The 23,237-nt window shown below is 40.3% G+C and overlaps 1 protein-coding gene across 4 annotated transcripts in view; it reads right to left on the bottom strand.

The window, feature by feature from the left end:
- Positions 1-23,237, bottom strand: part of CSRNP3 (cysteine and serine rich nuclear protein 3) — a 98,235-nt gene that overhangs the window by 74,008 nt on the left and 990 nt on the right. For 2 of the 4 annotated variants that reach the window (XR_010028560.1, XM_063162027.1), the window contains exon 1: positions 5,995-6,098. The exons of 1 other annotated variant lie outside the window; for it this stretch is intronic. Coding sequence is in view for 1 of the 3 variants with exons in the window: in XM_063162027.1 (XP_063018097.1) it covers positions 5,995-6,063 (69 nt within the window). In the remaining 2 variants the exon portion in view is untranslated. Of the gene's footprint in view, positions 1-5,569; positions 5,694-5,994; positions 6,099-23,237 lie in introns of those variants that run through there. One more of the 4 variants, XM_063162029.1, reaches the window with a different exon arrangement.

Here is a 23,237-nt window from a genome sequence, read left to right as displayed (position 1 = left end):
CTTCTAATTCTTAGCTACATCAATTGATGGCAACAGTTGAATGAAATGCTTGTAAAACTCAGCCAACAGAAGAAAGTTCTATGCCAGTTTTCTTAAACTTTCTCTCAGCATGCTCCCCAGAGAACAAAATAAAATCAGTAAGAGCCATATTAATTCAACTAGGAAGCTGGGACCTTAGCATTCAGGTGTTCAGCAATGAAGGTGCAACCTGGTAGAAAGAGATCCAGAGGAATTCAGAAGGAGGGAGTTCCTGTCAATATGAGATTTGTCCACAAAAGCTGAGACAGCTTTTTTTTTTGTATTTAATTTTTAACAATTTTCTAAGCTCGCTACAGCAAGCTTTCCTCCACAGCAGAAAACAGGAGATTCAGGAGAAAGACATCCTGAAGCTGGGTCAAAAACTCAGGTTCATAATGCCTAACCTCCACATAAGTCATCTAGGATGCTATTAGCACTGTGAAAGTCCTTTCCATAGTCTTGAGGTAACACTACTGAAGACCTGGTATTGGGCACTTCTCTTCAAGGTTTTGAGTTTTCATGATGAAATTTCATCACTTAAAATCCCTTCACCTAAAATCTCTGCAGAAGATTTCCTTTTATCCTTTTTTAAGAAAACAGAAATTACTACCTGTATCCCAGAAGAAATTTTCAGGTTTGTATGGATGCTCCCAGAGAAGGCTTACTACTCTTGGCATTGACTGTATTGCCGGACTGCTTGCAGCAAAGGTCTGGCCAACACATCTTTACTGCACCTCTTTATAAAAGAACATACAACATTTGGCTTGCTTAGCACCTTCCCAGCAACTGGAATGAGGTTCTGAGACTGGCAGCAGTGTACTTGGCACACCAGCTTTGTATCATGCTGCTTCCAGCTGCAAGAATGACAGTAGGGTTCAGCTCCATAATGAAGACTGGAATGCTATCAACTTCCTGAGTGCTGGAAATAAGGGCCTTTTAATGTAAATTTTGCCCAGTTTATCCCATGTAGTAATACTAATTGGCTCACTGCACCACCTTTTCATATTTCAGTGCTGATTTTCCATGCTGTTCTTTCAGGAATGTCAATCTTGCACCACACCTGCAGAGGAACTGCCCAACATGGCAGGGAATCTTGTGTATTGCTGCCAAAGTACAGCATGGCCATGACTGCCACATGCCCAAGGGGCCTTCCCACCTGTCCAGCCCCAGCACACATCACTCAGCTCCCTGTTACATCGGCATTAGCACCCAGCCTGGCTGCCCCTTCACCACTACCATCAAGGCCACTAGAGAGGGAGCATGAATTCACCACCTCTCCTCTTCTGCCCCATGTTCTCTGCATCCTGACACAGGGGGTAGCCATTCTCTACTCTGAAATATGTAACATTGAATAGCTTTTCAAAAATTCAACCAACCAAAACAAAACAAACTCACAAATCACTCAATGTGTCCAAATTCAGAGCCTCTGAACTCCAAGAGCAGCAGCATAAACTAGTAACACAAAACTATACTGCAGCATTTTGCAAAACTTGCTCTGAACTAGGTATTCCTCTTTCTTTTTTTTTTTTTTTTTTTTTCTTCTAAAAATAGAGGAACAGACTCTTCCAGTTTAATGTTTAAGTACTGAGGGATGTGTGCACAGTGGTGAGAAGAAAGTGTAGATGTAAATTTTAGGTAAAAAATGACCAAATATTTCATACCTTGCTCAGGCTGCAAGTTTTGACAATAATAGTACTACTTCTACATGATAAGATTTAAAAAAAGTACTAACTTTAGGAGCTTAGAAACAAGACAAGTGGGTATTTTGGAGGTTTTCTGCCCAGTGGGAAACGTGGTAAGATTGCCTTCACCCTGTGGTCTGGTATTAACTGTACAGCACAGCATTCTGTTCCCACATGAACAAGCAATGCTGAAAATTGCTGGAAAAATCTAGCCTGGCAGAATCCTCAGCTCATCTGTTTGCAACTTGCTATAAAAAAGCCAAACCAAACCAGAAAAAAAAAAAAAAAGCCACAGTACTTCCTCCATGTTATCATCACTATCTTTCACAACCTAGACATCACAGGCAATATGCAACAAACTTTCTCATTACTATTTTTACCAGATGAGAACTTCCACTTCTATATCCAAAACCCAAAGGATTCAAATTGGCAAAACTTGGCTACCACTATAAAACGCAAAGATGTACTTCTAGCAATGTATCATACCTTTACTTCCTCAAATAAGGTTTGGATTACTTATTATCTCCATAGAATTTAAATTACATACACGGGAAAATGAGGTTTCAAATTAAAGAAACTCATGTTTGTCCGCCTCAGTTGAAAACAAATTATTCTCAAGAAAACTCAAAATTTTCAATAATCCATCTAATTATCTGTTTTCTTAACATGTTGACATCTCATATAGAAATGAAAGATACTGTATCTTTTCCTCTCATTCATTTTGCTGGGTTAAGAACTGTCTGGATGCATGGGCCCAGGGAGTGATGGCCAACGGTGCTGCATCCAGCTGGTGTCCGGCCATGAGTGATGTCCCTCAGGGATCAGTGCTGGGCCCAGCCCTGTGTAATATCTTTACTGATGATCTTGATGAGGGGATTGAGTCTACCACTAGCAAATTTCCAAAGTTAGGTCAGGGTGTTGATCTGTTGGAGGTCAGGAAGACCCCGTGGAGGGACATGGACAGGCTGGATGGATGGGCCAGACCAAGAGCATGAGGCTCAACATGACCAAGGGCTGGGTCCTACAAATTGGCCACAAGAGCCCCATGCAGCGCTCCAGGCTGGGGGCAGAGTGGCCGGAACGTGGCCCCGTGGGAAAGGGCTTGGGGTGCTGGCAGACAGTGGCTGAGGGAGCTGGGGGAGTTTAGCCTGGAGGAGGCTCAGAGGGATCTCCCAGCCCCCAATGCACTGGAAGGAGGCTGCAGCCAGGTGAGGGGCTCTTCCCCCAGGCAAGCAGCAACAGAACAACAGGTCACAGTCTTAACCCGGGCCACGGGAGGTTCAAGCTGGACATGAGGAAGAATTTCTTCACAGAAAAGGTGATTAGATATTGGAGAGGACTGGAAAGGGAGGTGTTTAAGGAAAGACTGGACTTGACACTTAGTGCCATAGTCTAGTTAACATGGTGGTGTTTGGTCATAGGTTGGATTCAGTGATCTCAGAGATCTTTTCCAACCTAATTGATTCTGTGATTTCAAGCAATCAAAAGCAAGTATTCAACTTTCACTTTAACTGACTTTTGGTACTTGTGATGCCAGTTAAAAATGGATTTTAGTATTAACTTGAAGAGGATTAATTATTTGTATGTGTCACAGTGCCTCGTAATATTTTAATGCTTTCTTTAAGTACTTCATAACAGGAAAAATGCCCTTTCCAATGATGAAAAATGAATCAGCGTACTGACTAACATATGCTACCATAAATCATCTATATACTAACAAAATAAAAGAATACAAGGGGTATATTTATGAAAATGTTTGTCATTTGTTCTGTTTTCTAGGCTCAAGCAGGAAGTCACCCAATGGAAAAGAAGCAGAAACAGAAAAAAATGGTATTTTTCATTTATACTGAATACCAGCTAACAACAAAACAAGTTATGATATGCGTAAGGAATAAATAATGAAGAACTGGAATAAATAATGTAGTATGATAGAATATCCCAGGTTGGAAGGGACCCACAAAGATCACTGAGTCCAGCTGCTGCAGGTTACACATTCTTAACTGAAAACAATTAATTCTTTAAAACATGAAATTGCTTAGCAATGATAAGTAATTGAATGCTATTTCTTTTTGGTAACAAGTTTTGTAGTGATATAGGCTTTGGTTTTTGCTTAAGGTAATTTAATATCTTACTTTAAATGGTTTACATGGTATTTCAGTCACCTGCACATACAACTGATAAGCAAGTATTTGCTAATATAATAAATAAAAGAAAAAAATTCTTTCATTTGCAGGTTGTCAACTTATGAAGTCAGTGCTTAAGCATACTTCTATCATGGACTTCCCTGGGAATAAGCCTGTATCTTCAAATATTATACAGCACCTTACCTGCATCTCCACCATGAATTTTTTAACCAAATTTCTACCTGCTTTCCAACTCTTCATCTAGTCTACCTCCCACTCACATGCTCCCTTCTCAGCAGGGTCTCCAACCAAGGCTAATGAGCTTATCTCATTTCCACTGAGCTGGTGAATGCTGGCAGCAGCTGACAGTGAATGCTGGACAGAAAATGTGAATCTGTAGTTCACATAGAATACCTGAATCATTAGAGAACTTTAAAACTAGTGACAGCACAGTAGTTTTATTCAGTATTTTTCATGCTGTCATTATTAAGCGGCAGATATTTTTAGCCACCAAAAGCCAAATCCATCTGCAGCAGCAGCGTTTCCAAGGAGACAGAATAATTTAAACACATGTGGAACTACATCTCTGTTTTCATCAACTACTCTGTTACTGGAGCACTTCTGAGTCAGATTTCTCATTTGATGGGGGGAAAGTGATTTGAATACATGGATTTGAGACTGTAATTTAACAGCTGAGCTTATGCTTTGAGATACATATCCATTATTTACAAATAACAAATGTTAGGATACAACTCCACTATTTTTCAGTCAGTGTTATTTACCAGTTTTACATTCCAATATAACAAAAAAACTTAAGCTAAAGACAGAGAATTTTTTTTAATCACTGATATTTGCCGCAAATTACTGATTTTTTTAGCAAACATACCAGGCTCCATTTTCTGAAGAAACAGCTAGGAGGAAAGGACACCACTCCCGATGGTAAGGTACATAAGTAAGTAGACAGTGGACAAAGCTTCTTCCAGTCCTTTTCAGCATTCATAAGAGTCCTATTGGCTAGTTTCATTTTTTCTTTATGGCACAAATTTTTAGTAATTGTCGGTCTGCTTTTAGGGAATCCTCTCAGTGAATACAATAAAAATAGATTCATGCATTTACTGATTTTAATCTCTGAAATCTATTAAAACTAAATTCCACCATTTTAGCTTTATAAATATATTTCATAAATATATATACACTCAAATAAGTTATAATCACAATTTATTTACATCAATTAATATTTTTGCTTCAAACCAGCAAAACAGGTACAACAACTATTTCCTACATGTAAAATGTAGAGGCAAGTCAACAGAGAGCTGACTCATTGAAATCCTTGCCCCAGTGAGGCAAATATCAAAATATCCTATTGTTTCAGTGGGGCTAGGACTTCTGCCTTTAGTCCTATATTCTCATATAATATGACTTGATAAACCAATCTACTTTCTGTACCAAGCAATTTATTCACTGCTTGCCATCTCCAGACTGCATGAACTAACAGCTGCTGTTAACACAAACTCTGCAGAAGCAGGCTATTTCAACAATTTATTAGAACTCAGATGTAAATGCTGTAGGTACTACAAGATTTATCTGTCTCATACACATAATAATATGAATCTTTTTTTTCCTTTACAACAAAGATAATTTTATACCTGAGTTATCAACCACATTCATTCCAAACCTAAAAATAATGCAAAAAATCTACAAAATCCCTTTCGTAGTACTGAGGAGCCATTCTTACTGTTTGCTCACCACTAAATAAGACAGTTTCAGAAGCAGTTCATTTTCCCAGGCAAACTCAAAGGAAGCATTTTTAGATCTTGCAGCACTCTCTTCCTGTTGGTAGCATACACTGTATTTTGAACAGTGAGTATTTCCATCACACAAAATGACCTCTCTTCCTACAGCTTACTGAGCAACTTGAGCATCAATGAGATGCACTGCGTGTCCTGTCACATGACAAAGCTGCCAGCATCAGGCATGCCTATGATTTCACTGTTTATGGATCTCACATCCGTTGAAACCTCCAAGGCAGCAGAAATAATAATGGGAAAAGCTGCTTCAGAGTCATTTGTGAGAAAAAAGCAAGATGCTTGAACATGCATTTTTATACCCAAGAAATGTTGTGGCAAGGATCAAGAATAGCTATTCATAACAGGAATTTTTTTCACCCTTACCTGTAAATCCGGTTTCTGTGTTTCAGCTCTGTCAGTGCAGAATGAAAGGTTTACTCCCCCTTTTTCCATCCATCAGACAGCAGCCATCCAATAACTGAAGTCATCCTGGCATCCTCTGGAACATGCTCTCTCCCTTATTTCCCACTCCCCACCCCCATCTGCATGCTAGCAAAATGGGAAAACAGCATGAAGAAAACAACAAAAAAGCACATCTAAAAACCAGCTTTAATAAGCTACTTAGTAGTCAGTGAGGACACTCAGTACTAAAAGGTAATGACAAAATTTAAAGACAAGGAAAAAAAAGTCTATTTATAAGCCTTCATCTCCACTACTGAATAGGAATTCTCCCTTTCAACTCCTTTTTGTAAGGAAAAAACAAGCAAACAGCTGTAGGAACACAGTTACTGCCTGCATACATTCTTTGAGACTGACTCAGCTATCCAGATCTTCAGTGAAGAGTGCTGCTGTGTATTTAGGAAAGCTTGTGATTATCAAAATAACAGTGGTGCTTTTATACAAACAAGGATCTGAAATCTCAATGCAAATCAGAATAATTCAGAGATAGATGCCAGGAATTTCCTACAAAATATGTTTTCCTTCTGTTTGAGGCAGCATTTATAAAATACCCCAAAAAGAATAATTAGTAGATACCTTTATCCTGAATATTAGCTGCATAAAACTCTACCTGTATAACTGGTACATGTGCATTTATTTTTCTGTATTTATAACAGAGTAGCCAATGTTCAGTGTGCTGCATGAACTTTACACAAATCTTTCTACCTACATAAGAATTCAAATGCAGAGAATAACTAGGTGAACAATTTTCAGTTAATGTGCCTGTAATATACTCCAGTCTCTTTGCAGCCTCTTAAATCAAGTTTGAATTTTTTTTTCCAAGATCAGAGAATTTTTATTTTCTACCTCTCTATATAAATCAGGTAGGTATCAGCTCAGTTGAAGACAACAGCATCACATTTAGTTTATGACAGTTTAATTACATTTAAAATCAAAATCAAACGTGAATCTTCTTAGCTAAGATATCATTTACTGCCATATCAAAGCATTTGTACTCCAGGATTTCCCCTTTAAAGAAAAACATTAAGCAGCAGAAGCTGACAAATACCTTTGTGTTTACAAATTTTAATCTTCAGCTATAGTTTTCCAATAAAATTAACTGTGAATTCCTTTAAATACGAGCATCTGTTCTCTTCAATGAATTATTGATCTTTAACGACAGCAAGACTATACCAATTAGCATACTTTCACTACAAAGTAATAGCTGATTTAGCTTCTGAAAAAATTAGCTGTCAGTCTTATCACAACAAACTGCCAGCAGATCCTGTGCATAACATTCAGATTCTGTCTTTACAAGTAAAGTAGGTGTCTTTTTAACCAAATTACCTCAGTTTAACATAAAACCTCTTCCTATGGAAATGGAAATCCTTTCCTGCAAGCATTAAAAAAACTATTAGGTTTCAAATCCAAAAAATCAATACCATTTTCTTTAGTGGGAAAAAAGGGAATACTGAGGGACACCTAAACAGACATTCGGCCCTGATAAGCAACACTGAATAGGGGATACTGAGGAGCACCTAAACAGATATTTAGCTCTGATATGCAATTGGCCAGAAGACTTCAAATTTATTTTCTTTTTGGTCTGCAGAAATAAATTTGGAATTGAGCACCAACACTTCATCTTTCAACCAGCCTGAGTGCTGACATACAGAACTATAGTGCCACAACTAGACTTAATAAACATTTTTTAAATTTAGATGCAAGGTGCAGCACTGTGCCATCCCCCAAACACCATCAGAACAGCTAGTCAGAAAAATGGGCAGTATTAACAAGTCAATCATAATGCCTTGCAAAATCTACTGTGAAAATAGGAGAGTATGACCATGACCAACAAAAACCCCAATAGCTCTACAACAGGCACAGAATGAAGTGACTCTTAATATGACAGACAGACAATGTTTCTAAAGTAAAACACAAACAGCGCTGCCTCAAAAACTGATTAGCTTTAAGTAAGCTGCTGCTTCCCCCACACTCCACAAGGGCTGCACACACAAGCCTCCCCAGCCGTGGGATCTGTGCAATCTCCAAACCTAACCCTGCCAATTTCCTCGGATTTCTGTGTAACATCAGACAGTCCTCGTGAAACTTGCCCCAATTTGCACATCAAGAATTGAGTAAAGTCGTTTACATAATAAATGCATTTTAAATCTATGAAATTCACTTCTGCAGAGTGCTGAGGACATTCTCCTGCGCAGGTGGGGGCGTTAGGTTGCCTGGGCAAAGGCCCAACCTACAGAGAGCCCAGCTGGTGGCCCTGACAGAGGAAGGCAGCAGCAGCCCCTGCCCACCCTTTGCCAGGACCCTTCCTTCAAGTCGAGCCTCCTGGCCCTGGCCCCTGCTGGAGCTGTGCTCCCATCGCCCTGCTGGGCCCCGGCCAGGCACCCCCTGAGCGTGTCCCGAGGGATCCCCGAGCTGCCTCCCCAGCCGGCCCCGGCCCAGCCCACAGCCGGCCCCGCACGGCTGGGCTGCCCCGGCCTCCCTCTCACCTGCTCCGTCCAAGCCACCTGCTGCCCTGGCTGCTCCCCGGCAGAGCACCTGGACCCGACTGGCCCTTTCCCGAGCCAGCACCTGCTCAATCTCAGCAATGCTTTCCAGCTCCAAAGGGCCATTATTGGACTAATTAACCACATATACACAGAGATGGAGAAATGGAAACAATCCAGGTTTGTACCCAGTCCCTGCCGTGACTCAAGGAATTACTTTTTGTACTTGTATTTGTTTGGCTATTTCTCCTTTTTTTACACTTACCTATACTTGATACTCCATACAACACACATTTATCTTTTTTTCTCCTGAGCTATTACTTTGGAAAAAAGGAAAGCTCCACCAGAAAGCAGATTCCTGCAACAACTTCCTTTGGTTTTTTTTCCCCTGATTATGTGTATTGCTACCAAAATATTTACTTCTGTTTTCTCTGACTCTACAAAGAATGAAGTTTCTTTTGGAAATCCCTGTATGAAACAGTTCAACAGGATCACCTCCCTCCTAAAAAAACCTTCAGGCTGTGGTACTGGACAGCACCTCCTTCACCATCTTAGTTTCTCCTGAAATGCAAATCTTTCCAAGTAGGAGAGAAGGTAAGCAATGGCTGAGGGCAAAATGATCTTGTAGATGTACAAATCTCAAAGAACTCTGATTAATGGTAACTAATATCTCTTGATCTCCACTTCATACACCACACAGGCACACTCAGCCCCTGGATCCCAGCAGCTATACTCTGGTTACACAACTTTATGATAGCTTATCACACAGTCCTTCACTGAAACCAATTACTGTAGATCTCTCCTGTCAAGGGTGAGAGCAGCTCTAACATCCTTCATGAAGGCACAGCTTGATGTTTAGAGATAATGCTCCAGGCAGAGTTTTGAGACAGTCACCAGTCTGTTCACCAGGCTCCTGACTGCAGGCTCCAGCATTTGCCTAAGATAAGCAGTGGTTACCATCCAGCTCAGCAGCAGAAGAACTATCACCTGACCTGTTGTAAGAGGTCAGGTCTTCCACAGCAAAATCCTCCTGTGAAAGATTGCTCCTTGGATGTTGAAACAGATTTCTCACACATGTCTAGAAATCAGACCCCTATTCACAATTCTGTTAGCAGGGTCCCAGAAGGCATGTCATGTTCCACACATTAGATCTACTGGATCTCCTGAATGCAGACAGGCATTGTAACACCTTGTTTCTCAGCATTCCACATGCCTGTGCAATGACACTGGAAGCAGAAGGAACCTGGCTTGTAAGGTAGCAACAAGACTGCATGAATTTCACAGCCAATGCCAATTCCATGTGGCAACTCAGGATATCTGCTGTTGTTACAAAATGTGCCACCATGGTCCCCAAGCAAAATAAACATCATTAGAGGGAAAAAAAGAAAGTGATGAATAAACTTCGTATGACTTACTGGTGTCTACTCAGCTACCTAGAAAAATCCTGCATAGTCAAAAAACTGTTTTTTTTTCAAACCCACTGATGTTTGATTATGAAACCCAGGGCAAGGTTTCCCCAATTTGAAGTTGCTGGCATTGACATGAAGTTATGTATGATTTATGACTGAAAGCAAATGGAAAATTGATGTTTCTTTCTCACAAATGGTAGAAAAATGCCATTATCGAGTCTTAAGAAATACCGGCAGAATCCCAATATTCTGAGGTTTAAGTAGTTGGAAGCTATCAAACAGGATACGTGTGATACAGTTTCCGTGAGTCGTTGGCAAAAAATAAAAACAACTCCACAGTTAAATAGCAAAGTAAAAATGCAGAATCCATATAACAAGCTATACTGGCTTCAACGCCCATTGACTGCATTCAATGAAGCCTGAAGACAGGTCAGGTTGGAAAAGGTGTTGGATAATTACGGGCAATGCACAGTGTCAATACATCACCCTATATTCTGAAAATCAAAACTGCTTCAGGAAAAAACAGGATTCATTAAGGACAGCATTCATACATTTGTATTCTTCAACAGAACCTAGAAGACTGTACTGTGTCTGAAGGAGTTGAACTGTGCTCCAGTTCAGAATGGAAACAAACCAAGCCCTTTCTCATCAGGCACATCATACTGGTCAGTGGATCTTGGCACTTGAATATATTCCTCCTGTTACAGTAGGAGGAATAAACTATAAAGGAGCTGTAAAAACTACACTGAGATGCTGGGCTTGCAGGTGAGGATGCAGATTGAGCTCTGGGTGGGAGGCCAGAGAGAGACAAGAGGCTGTGAACTGCCAACTTTGGGATGACAAAAGGCACAAAGATGGGTGATGCTGGCCAGGTGAATGGACACTGAGAGACACAGGAGGAACTTTTTAATAAGAAAGGAGATGAAGTTGGGTGACACCAGGAAGGTGGATGGACACAGGGAGGGCAGCAAGAGCTGAAGACCCCTGGAGGAGACTCGAGACTTTTCCACACTGGGACTGTGAAGGCACAAAGCCTTTGCTGGGGGTCCCTGCTCAGAGGCACCAGCTCCAGCTGCTTCTGTGTTACTGTGCCAGGAATAACCGGCTTCATGGGCATGTGAAGCTCTGCTGTGGGCAAGCCGGGGTGGAAGTGGTGAGGAGACTCGGTCTGGCTGTGTGAGGGGCTGTGCTGGGCGTCCAGCGGGGCCTGCCCCGTCACTGGGGCCGCCTGCCATGAAGGGCTCTGCTCCCAGCTTGGGAGTGCAGCTGCCAGAGCCTCGGGAATGGGCACACTGGGAAGTTTCATCAGTGGGGCAAGTGGGGAAGGGCTGCACTGCCCACTGCACTGCTAAAGGCCAAAGACACCTGCCCCAGCTTTAACACAAACAGTACTGCAGCACCCGTTAGAAATAAGATTTTCTTTACTCCTTGATAAACAAAACCAAGGAAAACCAAAACAAACGTTCCTTTCTTCTTAAAATATGTGTAGCGAGCTTGTGTGAAATCAAGTAAAATTAAAAACAAAACCAACCAACCAAAAAAAAAAAAAACCCTAAGAAAACCTACACCAGAGAAACCTCCATGAAAATAGTGCCAGGTGAGAACAAATCTCAGGCAAAACTGAAAAACATATTCAAGGCAGACTAATTTAAACCTCTTAGAATGCAAGTTACATAAATTTCAAGTTTCTCAGACTCCCACCCACTTACCAACATTCAGTCTATACTCCTTCAATCAGCTCAAAAGTATAGTCATCTGCCTTCAGTCAAAGCAAAAGTCGTATAACAAATGACACAAAAAGAGACAAAAGGTAAGCAAGGAACTTTTGCACCAGAGTATAAATGGATTTCCATCAACTCATCTGTGACTATCTTATAAAGCAGCTTTCTACCATGGAAATTATTTCCAATTTTGTTAATTTGCAAACCAGCTAAGTCAGGTAAGCGCTTCCTAAAACCCAGATTTGACTTCTCATAACTAAATAACAATACAAAAGCCTAAAACATCAGACTTCAAAAACAAGCTCCTCTTGAACCATAATCTACACTTCATGACTGAAAGGCAAAATGAAACAAACCTGAAAAAGTTTAACAACTCAGTTTTTATTAGTGATAAATAAAAGTCCTTGGCCTTTAGCCATATCTGCTCCAGTGACGGTGGCAGAGCACAGTAAGGGAAAGGAGGAGGTACTACCTTCTGAAAGGAACACAGACAGACTGACAGCTGGGTCAGGGAGGAACACCGCTTTTCACTGCTATGACACAGGCACCTTATGAGATTTTACTTAGTCAACACAGCTGAGTACCTGAAAGATTTATGACGGTTCTTTTTCTGCTTATTTGCAAGCAAGAGTTTCTTCTTTTATTTATATTCCTCCTCCTCTACTAATGCACTGACTTGATTAAGCCTTTAAGGTTAATAAAATATATAGAAACATAAATGCATGAAGCCAAATATTATGAGCTTAAGCAGCTATACCACAATTAGTTTAGAATCAAACAGGAGAGGTGGAAAAACATTAAGAACAGGGATAATATCTAAATACATTTCCTCCAAACATTTGATGCTTACCCCAAATGTGGGCATCTCTCAATTTTTTCAAGAGTAAAATAAAAAAACAACAAGATTTAGATAAATTTTGCCCTGAGCATTATCATCCTGGTTTCAACCACATGCACAGTGTCCTAATCCTCCTAATTTGGTTTTTCCTAGCAAGTTTCAGCTCTCTCTCCCCTGCCCAGCTTCATTAATGAGTCTACAGCTACCCTATCTTCAGCTTCACCTATTGCTCATATTCATATTCATTCACATTGGTCACTAAAAGCAGCCCTTAGCATTTTACTTTTATTGGGGATTGTGGGGCTGCCCACAGTCAGCTCACACAGATGACCAGAGAGGTCACAAGGCTACACCAATATCTAAAATCACATTTTTGCTGTATTAGATATTGGATTTTGTGCCGTATGCTGCGTATCCATGTGCCAACCAGTGATCAAAAGAGGTATCAAATGGTGGATCAGGTCCTCAAGTACATCATACAGACAAACCAGGTTTTTTTTCATAACCATTTCTGGTGTAAAAAATTAACAGTGCTTTACATTTCTACCAACAAAAGTACTTCATTTTTAAATACACTTACAAAAAATTTAATTCCAGAAGTCACTGAAGGAGCTCCTCCTTTACCCCACGTATATTTTTAGGAAAGGCCATGCCCTGTTGCTGTTGATAGTACTCAGTGTTTTTTCCCACTACTGCTGATGCACAGCTCACCAAAACAGACAAGGAAAGAGCATCCAAGGAAATCATGTCCAGTTCACAAGGACAAGTGAGTGACCAGTACTACCAGCCTTTCAATACAACCACTTCCTTGGGGCCATTCTCATGCCTGTTTGTTTGTAATAACAAAGAAAAATCACCATTGTACAGGAAACAAACATAAGAAGTTATGCATCACATAAAGACTAAAGATCTTTAATCACAAAAGATGATGAGTAGAGCATTAAGTTAAGCTACTGAATTAATAGTAAGCAAATTTAAAGCTTGTAAATGGCAGAGCTGTTAAAAAAAAAGGAGGGGAAAATTATATGAAAGATCAGTTGCTTTTTCAGAAATTCAGAGTGTGCCTAATTTGTCTCCTTGTAAAATGAAAGGTCATTATTTAACTTTTTACTCCATCACAGCTAAGACAGAATTCAAAACGTACATAATTCTGCTGATAAATTAAAATGCCCTCACTCCCCAAGTAACAGGAACTTCAGCTGCACCAAAGAAAGCAGTGTTCTGCAAAAATCGACCTGTGTCTTCACATACAGATCTGCAAAAGCATTCTAGAATAGAACACTCACTTGGCAGGGAACAAGAGTCTAGCTCCTATTTCCAAATCAATCTTGTGAACAAGAAAGCCAAATGATCCCTACACACAAGTGAGTGGCCCAGCATTAGAGTGTTATGCCCCATTTCATCCAATATCAGCGAAGAGAAATGGCAGCCCTTGCTTAGCGCTATCCTCCCAACATTATTTTATAGCTTGTTCATTACCTTATATCTCTGAAAGATTCAGGTGTCAATTTCAACACTTCCAGCCAAGAAAAAACAGTATCCAAGTCTCTCATTTTCTTAGGAACAGCTCCCAGCTACAATACACCAGTATGTGGCTATCACTGGTAGAAGAGAAAATCCAATCACATTAAGAGTTCACCCATAGAAAAGAGATCAGTGCTTTGGATTTCCACTGCACACAGCTGACTGTACTCTAAAGCTCAGAATTCCTACAGTGCTGGGATGCCCATTTCAGCAGGGTGGAAGCCCCAGTGAAATGCTGGATGACACAAGTTCTACTGGCTATGTTAAAAACAGGGTAAGCATTACTTTAAAGGTTGTAGCTGCAGAGAGACATCAAATGGATTTCCTGACTTGCAAACGCCTTTTTAATCACCTTCAGTGCAGCAGCAGCCTGCAAGAAAATGCTTAGCAGAATCACAAACTTTGAAGGAGCCATACCAACAGAAGGTCAGGGTTGGCAGTGAAAAACAGGATAGTCAAAAGCAACAACCAGGAGCTAATTTAAACAGTTTTCTCAAGACATGTCAAACAAGGAAAGACAAAAAACATTGTCACTGGGCAGAGAGAGCTCTTTTCAGACAGATCAGCTTCTGGAAGAATCCCAGAGTTGTCATCAAAACCAAAAAGCCTCACTTCTTACACAAACTGTTAAGCCTTAGGCTAGGAAGGATTTTCAAAGCAGTGACAGAGTCTGCTTTATTTTGCATCATTGTGAATACATGATTTTTGGTGAAGTTAATGAGTGATAGAAGCTGGAGAACAGGCTTCCTTCAGTGTTCAGACACAAAATCAAAAAGTCATATGCAATGAGAAGTCATTTAAGCTCTCCTTTATTTAGAACAAATGTTTATATTCAGTGTGTCTCTAAGGGAGAGGTGCAGACAATGGTCTCCACAGTCTTTCTACTGTATCCCTTACAGATCTCTTACAAACTCAATCAAAAATTGTCTGAAAAATCTGTCCAGTCAGGTAGCTGTGTCCCATGATGAGAGATGCAGTGTTTATGTAACTGGAGGGACTCTGGGGCAGAAGAAATCAGCCCTTGATGATCAGATGGTTCTTGTCTCACAGGTAGGTGGTACGATGAAACAAAGATGGCATCAAAGATAGCACAGCTATCAAATACAGCTTTTACAGCTACATCAAATTGGGAAAATACTGAAGGTTGGCCATCAGACAATCCCTTCAGTATCTCTGCTACCTATTGAATATGCAGAAAGACAGTGTACAGCACAGGTCAAAACCGTGCCTTTGTAACCAAGCCAACTGCTCTTATCTATTAGCACGACCATTGGCACCTCCCCGAGGGTAACCTGGAACAGTTCTACAAAAGCCCTCACCTGTAAATAGATTAAGTATAAAAGGGTAAAGGGTATCATCCACTCAATGTTATGGATTACAACATAATAGGAAAAGTTCCATATAAGCTGGAAGGTACAGGAAAGCCATTTCAAATATTTTCATATATCACATGAATGACTCTTTTTGCTATTTTCACCTACTAATGTACAGTTCTCACCAAGCACTTTCACAGGCAACACAAAAAATATCCATTTTGGAACAATTTAAACTTTTAGATGAATGCTGATCTACAGAGGTTGAAAAGATGGGTTCCTGAACCATTTATTACTAAAACTAAATTAAATATGAATTTAAATCTGTTTTAAAAGTGGATTTTCAATCAATTTTTTTAGTCCACCTTTTTTTAAAAATCTAATAGTGAGATGCAAGCAATTCAAGATATTCTAATAAACACTATATTTCTCTCTAGGGATACAATATGATAAGAGAACAGAAAACCAGGCAATTTTAGCTATATTCACGGGGCTTTCCTCCTCTCTGATTGACATTTACAGACTTTATCTTTAATAGTTTTGATAACAACTGAATGTATTAATTTTACAGATAATATATCACTATAAAAACTACATTTTTTCTACATCTTAATAGGAATTCTACTCACACCCAGGATCAGCAACAGTATGAGTAGAGTGTTTCATCAGCAATATATCAGATGCTGACAAGAAATCCTGATAGTGATCAGTTCAGGAGCTACTCTAAGTCTTTAAATTTTCTTCATTAAGCACAAAACATGGTCGTAATTTTATTTTAATATCAGCATTTTTATCAGACTGTTTCTAAAAACAAGACTAAACTGTTCCTAACAAAAAAGAAGTAATTACTTTTCTTCATTAGTTATCCTTAAATGTAACCCACACTGCATTCTGCAAACAAAAGTGTGAATTTTCTTTAAAATCCCTCTTCATAAGGGAGGCACCACGATCAAAGAACTCGGCAAGAGCATCATTTGGCTGCAATCACGCACTGACACCTAGCGAATGCTTGCAGCTAAGGAATCCTGCGCTCACCTCCTCCCTGCCCTGCACCACAAGTGTTACCAGCACACTCCTCCTCGCAAGGTGCTTCAAACACAGCGTGTCCCCAGTTCCGACAGGGGGGACACCAGGACGCGCGTTATTCCGAGCATGAAGAGGCACACAGAGCATGTGACCAGCTCAAAGCCTCTATGTCCCTGTAAACGAGTCCCTACGTTGTTCTGTTTCTCGTGCATAATGGCAGCCTAGTGACAAGTGCTCAGCACGGCAGCGGGAACGAGCAGACAGACAAGCTCCTCCAGACGAGATGGCTTCTGCAACCCCCCAAATCCACTCAGGGAGTCAGCTGGCTCCACACACAGCACAATTGTTTTCTTTCCATTATGCAGCAGATGGTGCTGGAGATGATCTGAAAAGCCCTTAAACGTGAACGGCACATGCAGAGAAACAGTGGAGACTGCAACCAGAGGATTTATAGCCGAGAACAATCTGGGGTCAGTGATTATGTCATCACATTGTCACTCCTAATGTGCCTCAGCAGAGATGCAGAAGCTAGCTGTTCAATCCATTCATCGGGCTCCATGCAGAATCACCAGCCTCACATCCTCACCACAAACAACAGAGTTCCTGACATTCTTACTCCACTGCTCTTATTCTTTGATTGCATTTAAGGGTTCCCTTTTCCCAAACTTTCTGCATTTCTTCAGCCTAAAACCCAAGGTAGCAATTATCTCTTCTCTCGAATTCTTAGGGAGCGCTGGACAAATTATTCAGTGAAAAACTGCACTGCCCAGTATTACAAGCCAAGCCAGAAAACAAATTCCAAAATAAGCCTTCAGTCTCTTTCTTACAAGTGAGTTGAGGTTGTGTTGGAAGGCAGGGGAGGAGGGGCAATGCAATACACTGCCAGATGCTATCCATCTCCCTAAATCTTTTCAGACTCATGTTCCAAATTCCAGTTTTCACAGCATGAGTTTCTTGAATTTCCAAACAGAATGTTCCAGAATCACATAAAGCATTATGAATTGTATACCTCTGCAGCCTGTAAGCATTTTTCCAATATTAGCTCTAAATTGACTTTAACGGAAGTTAGTTGGAAGAAAAAAACAAAATCAGTAATTCCAGAACTTCTAGCTTCACTTGAAAAAAAATTATGTGTATCCAGGGTATTCATGCTCGGCTCTGGGTGCTAGGTTCAATTTCTCTCATGTATATGCAAGTTATTTTGTTACAGCTATAACCTACACAGGTGATAGCAGTAGTGAAAAGTCCTTAACAAATAGATATTTGGATGAAGTTATCACTAAATAGTAGGTTGCTCTTTCCTGTATGACCCTTTTCCAGCAGAACTGCTTGTCTTTCAATGAGCAGCTCCAGTTGCAGAGGTCACAGTGGTCCTTTTTCCTTTTCATGATTCCATAATAATCCACATTAGTGTGTGGTGATAGTGGCAGGGGGAAAGAGAGTTCTCCCAGCCCAAACCATGAAGACCAGCAGGCCACTGGCCACTACCTTTACTTTCCAAATTTGTTTTTAATGCATCTCTAAATTACCACATATTATGAGGATAAATTTCTTAGATGTACTATTCAGAGGCTTTTACAACATTAAATTATCTACTTTACCTGAGTTGATTATTTCAGCAACTTTGTAATTCCCATTTCCTTTTTACCAGTTACAAAACAAAACAACCCATACTAAACTTGGGGTTATGGCAGGGACTTGACAAATCTGAATAACTGGCTTCTTATTTTGGAATGAGTGCTCAGAAGGAAAAACAACAACACAGACAAACTATCTAACTTTGAAAAAATGACCCAAGCAGAGTCACTCTATCAAGGCTTATCCTATAGCTATTTGGTTCAGGATACACCCCAAACACCCCATGTCACTTTTGCCCATCTGAGAAGGTGAGGGACAGACACTGAAAAACACACAAAATTACTGCCATTGTTAACAAATTTTAGTTTGTGAATTGGGTGCAGTATTTTGAGATCCTTAATTTAAAAAGTACAGTGTAAGTCTCTTAAAGAAGTAAATATTTTACGAATATTTTATCTTGGAAACAAGTTCAAGCCAAAGTACACATTAGCAGAAGCAGCGCAAATTCTAAGCAACTAAACCCTCAATAGTTTTTATAAGCATATACAAGGTTCACAAATACATAAACATACAAATTTTTAGGTATACAGAGTGCTCTCCTGCTTGTTGAGACTGTATCTGGAAGACAACATGTTTTCTACGCTATCACCACAGTAAGGCTTGACAATTTTTTCATAATTTCTTATACCATGTTAAAAATTAGAACAGGTATTCTTGTCAAATAAGAATTCACATTTAGGTGTAAACATATGGGCAATTGGGGAGGAACCACAGAGTGCCTGATCAGCTTTCAATGATCAAAATTTCTTTTGTAATAAAGAATATTTATACTCCCTCAAAGCAGTATCCTGCTTGGCAGCTCAAAAATCCTTGTTGCCATGGGAACTGCAAAAGAAGCCAGTTGTGACATAGCAAGCCTATAACAGAAACAAGTCTACTGTGAAATGACCAACAGTTCAGGGTTTTGTATAAAAAATGCTTGAGTATTTTCAACCTGAAAACAAAATGCTGCCTCAAATCTTTCTTCCAAATCCTCCTTCCACAAATATATTGCAAATTTTCACTAAAATACAGACACTGCTTATATAAAATGAGGTAATTTTGTATTTCATATCTACTACATCCAGCACAAAAATACCTACTTCCATATGTGTCCTTTGCAGATATACTTGGTACAAAGTGTACATTAGTGATTTACTTTACTGTACTTTATGTAGAGAGACAAACAGATCTCAGAAACAGAAGAGACAAAAGACTAAAGCAAACACAAAAAAATACTGCATAAGAAACTATATAAAGGAAGACTTCTAATGCAATTATATAAACCAATATTTCAGAGGTATACATGCAATTTGCCCTTTGTATCTGTTCTCACCAGGTAAGAAAAATCAGTGCTTGATTACTAAAACAGAACATCATGCCTTTTGAGAAGGCTGTTGGCACTTCAAAGCAAAGTGAAAAAGCAGTGTCAAACCCAGAGTCATGCAGTTCCCACTTGAACACAAACAGTTTGCAGAAGTGTGAATAAAAAAACCCAACAGGCTGATCAAAGGATCCATGTAATAACATGGAACTCATCCTGTCAAACATAACCCTTTCAGTACCCCATTATAATCTTACTGAGACACTAGACCTATTTCCTGCCAAATATGTGTATGATAAAAACGTCCTGAGAACACCACATGATAAGGACTGCACTGAAATTATGTGACCTTTAGGTCACATATGCTGATGTGTGACACATCAATGAAGTTGGGGAGAACCCTGAAGAAAACAGTTTTGCAAAACAGTTACCTGCAAAACTGCTTTTACATGCCAAAGCAGTCTCGGATATGTTTAGAATACCTTTTAACATTGTAACTACTTAAGCATCACATTATGACTAATTAAAAAAGAATCCTAGGGAACTAGGTACAAGTCTTATCTGCAGACTGCCTCATGGCTCCAGATTGCTTTGCAGAACCATTAATTAGGAAATACATTCTTTTTTATCTGTTCTAACAACACTTGCTTATCAGACAGCACATTATACAGAATGTATTATCACTGAAACCAATTAGTTTGGATTACCTTCACTTCACCCCCCTCCCTGGAGGGCAGATAAGAGCAGCTATCTCCATTTTGGCCATGCCCACTCTCCTTTTTGACCTAGCCTGCACACCCTGGCACAGAACTGTGCAGGTCTTGCCAAATGCTTGGACTAATCATCAAGTAACTGAGGCTATTCAGAGTAATGGAAGGCATTCCCAATGGAGAGGGCACTGCCTGGGAAATGGGAAATGCAACAGGCTTCACTTTTTTACCTGTCAAAGCCATAGAGCAAACAGGATGAAGGAGAGGGAGAGCAGTGATACCTGCATGTTTATTAATGTCTGCAAAAGTATTTAAACTGGACTCAAGAAGTCAAGCAATCTACAACAAAGTGAACCAGTTCAGTGAGAAAACCTCAAAAAGATAAAATTTTACTTTCAGAATAGTGTGGCATTATTCATTTGACAAGTTTTTATAATCAGCAAAAATATATGCTTCCTTAAATGGGTTGTGGGATAAGAGAGTAATACATTACAATGATGCATACTAGAAACAGCAAAAAATAAAAATATTAAATCTTCTAGATTATTTTACATGCATGTATCAGTCCTTCACTAAACATTGCATCTATTTGATGAATCCTTTTTCCAGTGACACAAATGTTCTATTTTTTTCAGATTCATACACACCTCAGGCAGATGTGTTCACTGCCAGAGATACCTGTGAGAGATGAAGAGATGATGTCCAGAGACCTCAGGAGTGCAGGTGAGAGGGGCAGGGGCAGCTCGGGCCTTGCCCTGGAGCCTGCTGCACCCCAGCCCTGCTGTGCTGCCAGCGCCCAGCACAGGGCAAGCAATGCCCCACACCCCACTCTGGGGCTCCTAACCCAGCTCCTGAGTGGCCAAATGACCACAAGGCCCACCTGGGAGAAGGGCCCAGGAAGGCCAAGGCGTATTTAAGGCCAAACACAAAGCAATCAGATGTCTTGACCCTACTTCCTCTTGGAATTTTTATCTCAGTACCACAGGAGTCGGTACTGATATGTGTCCTTTTCTGAATCTTTTCTGCCTTCCTTTCTTCTTCTAATTCCTTCTTCTTGGAATTTTTAAGAACTTAAAACTGAATTGGTTTACAGTTTGCTAAGTTGAATGGGCCAAGTTAATGCTTTGAGAAATGCTTTATGTTGATTGAATGCTGCATTAAACCCTTTTCGAAGTTTCTTTGATTTTCTAAAGTTGCCAATAAAGTTCTTTTTGTTGTTTTGATCTCTTGACAATACCTTGTCTATATTTCTCTGGTGGGTCTAAGGTAGAGTACATGAACAACTGTAAGACGTTTCCAATGGCTCATCAAGTGAGTTGCCTGGGGCCTTTACAGCACTCAAACCTTCTTATTCTCTGGCTCAACATTTCTCTAAATTAGTGTGCTGGGCTTGGCTTGGAGAGAGTTAAATTTCTTCATAGCAGCTGGTATGGTGCTGTGTTTTGGATTTGTGCTGGACACAGCGTTGGTAATTCCAGGATGATTTTGTCATGGCTGAGCAGTGCTCACACACAGTCAGAGCCCTTCCTGCCCCTCACACAGCCCCACAGGGAGGAGAAGGAGCTGGGAGGGGGCACAGCCAGGACAGCTGCCCCAGCTGACCACAGGGACACCCCACACCGTAGGGTACTGTGCTCAGCACACAAACCTGGGGAAGAAGGAGGAAGGGGAGGTGTTTGCAGTGACAGTATTTGTTCCCAAGTCCCCTTTAGGTGTGCTGCAGCCCTGGCTGTCCTGGATGTGGCTGAGCACCGGCCTGCCCATGGGAGCTGCTGGATGGATGCCTTGTTTGGCTTTGTTTGTGTGCACAGCTTTCCCTTTACCCACTGAACTGCCTTTACCTCAACCCACAAGTTTCCTCACTTTTACCCTTCTGACTGTCTCCCCCATCCTGCTGCTGGAGTGAGTGAACAGCTGTGCAGCATTTAGCTGCCAGCTGGGGTTAAACCAAAACCATCAGTCACCATCAACCACCTGTAGGAGATTCCCCCATAGAAAGTAAAGCAACCCCCAGCTCAGCCCCATTCCCCCCCTTCACTGTGAGCAAACAGACTGATGTAGTACATCCGGGCAGTAACATCTGTCTGTGGTTAAAGCAAGCTGTGCTACCAGTGTGACAAGCGCCAAACAAGGCTGTCTGCCGATCTGCAGTGTCTCTACAAGGCCATTTGTTTCCAAAATACAACAATTTACAATAGTGAATGTGTGTTGTAACACATTATAACCTCCTGCAGTTGCTTATTGCTTATTCCCTCCACAGCCATTGCAATGCAATCACAGAGGCAGGAAATAATTTTAAATTGTCATTAGAACAACCTCACAAAGACAAAAATCTAAACACTAGACACAAGACCTATCACAAAGATAAATTCATAGCAAGGTAACAGTGCATGCTGCAAACACTTTTTTGACTATTACACAAGTAAGGGTCCCCACAGAGTGAAGAAACCAGTCTACATTCAGCTGCTTTCGATTCCATATATACTACCTAACTCAAAATACAACCAGATTTCCCAAGGTTCAACCAAAATTCTACCACATATTGCAGAAAGCTCTCTTTATTTCAAAGTAAAAGCTAAGTACACCTAAAAAGCTTTATGAAGTGTAAGAACACTTTAAAATAAAGCATGCTTAGTCACAAACTATCCACATTTTCTCATTTTGTTGCACTTAACTGCATTGTCAAAACAAATTATGATGACAATTTTAGTGACTAGTGAGGGATGTTGTTGAGTTAACCTGAACTACTCTTCAAATAATAAACATGAAAATAACATCTTGAAACAATAGCCACAGATAAGACCAGACATACAAAAAGGGCAGACCTTTCCTTGTAGTCAATATTTAAAACCTCTATTTTAGAGATTTCTTTGGCCTGCCTTGTTCTGACAAGACTAAAAAGCACATAAGTTGTGATTCTGGAATCACCCTAAGGTATGTCACTCCAGCACCTATGTCCCTGGGTGTTTATTTACGTGGCCACTTCTCAGGGTAAATATACTGAAATTTACAAATCCCTTAGAGCTTTGTTTTTTCTACAGACACTATGCAAAAATCCATTCTCCAGTTTGCCCACTGATAAAGTAAGGGTGAGTAATGTGGATGAGAAGTCTTTTGCGGCAGACTTGCCCCAGCAATCTTTCCCCAGTAAAACATCCTCGTTCAGAACACTGCAATATATGGTGGGTATAGTTACCCGTTAA

Source organism: Melospiza melodia, chromosome 8 (assembly GCF_035770615.1).
Source record: "Melospiza melodia melodia isolate bMelMel2 chromosome 8, bMelMel2.pri, whole genome shotgun sequence".
NCBI classification, from domain to species: domain Eukaryota; kingdom Metazoa; phylum Chordata; class Aves; order Passeriformes; family Passerellidae; genus Melospiza; species Melospiza melodia.
This window is presented reverse-complemented; position numbering and strand designations above follow the sequence as displayed.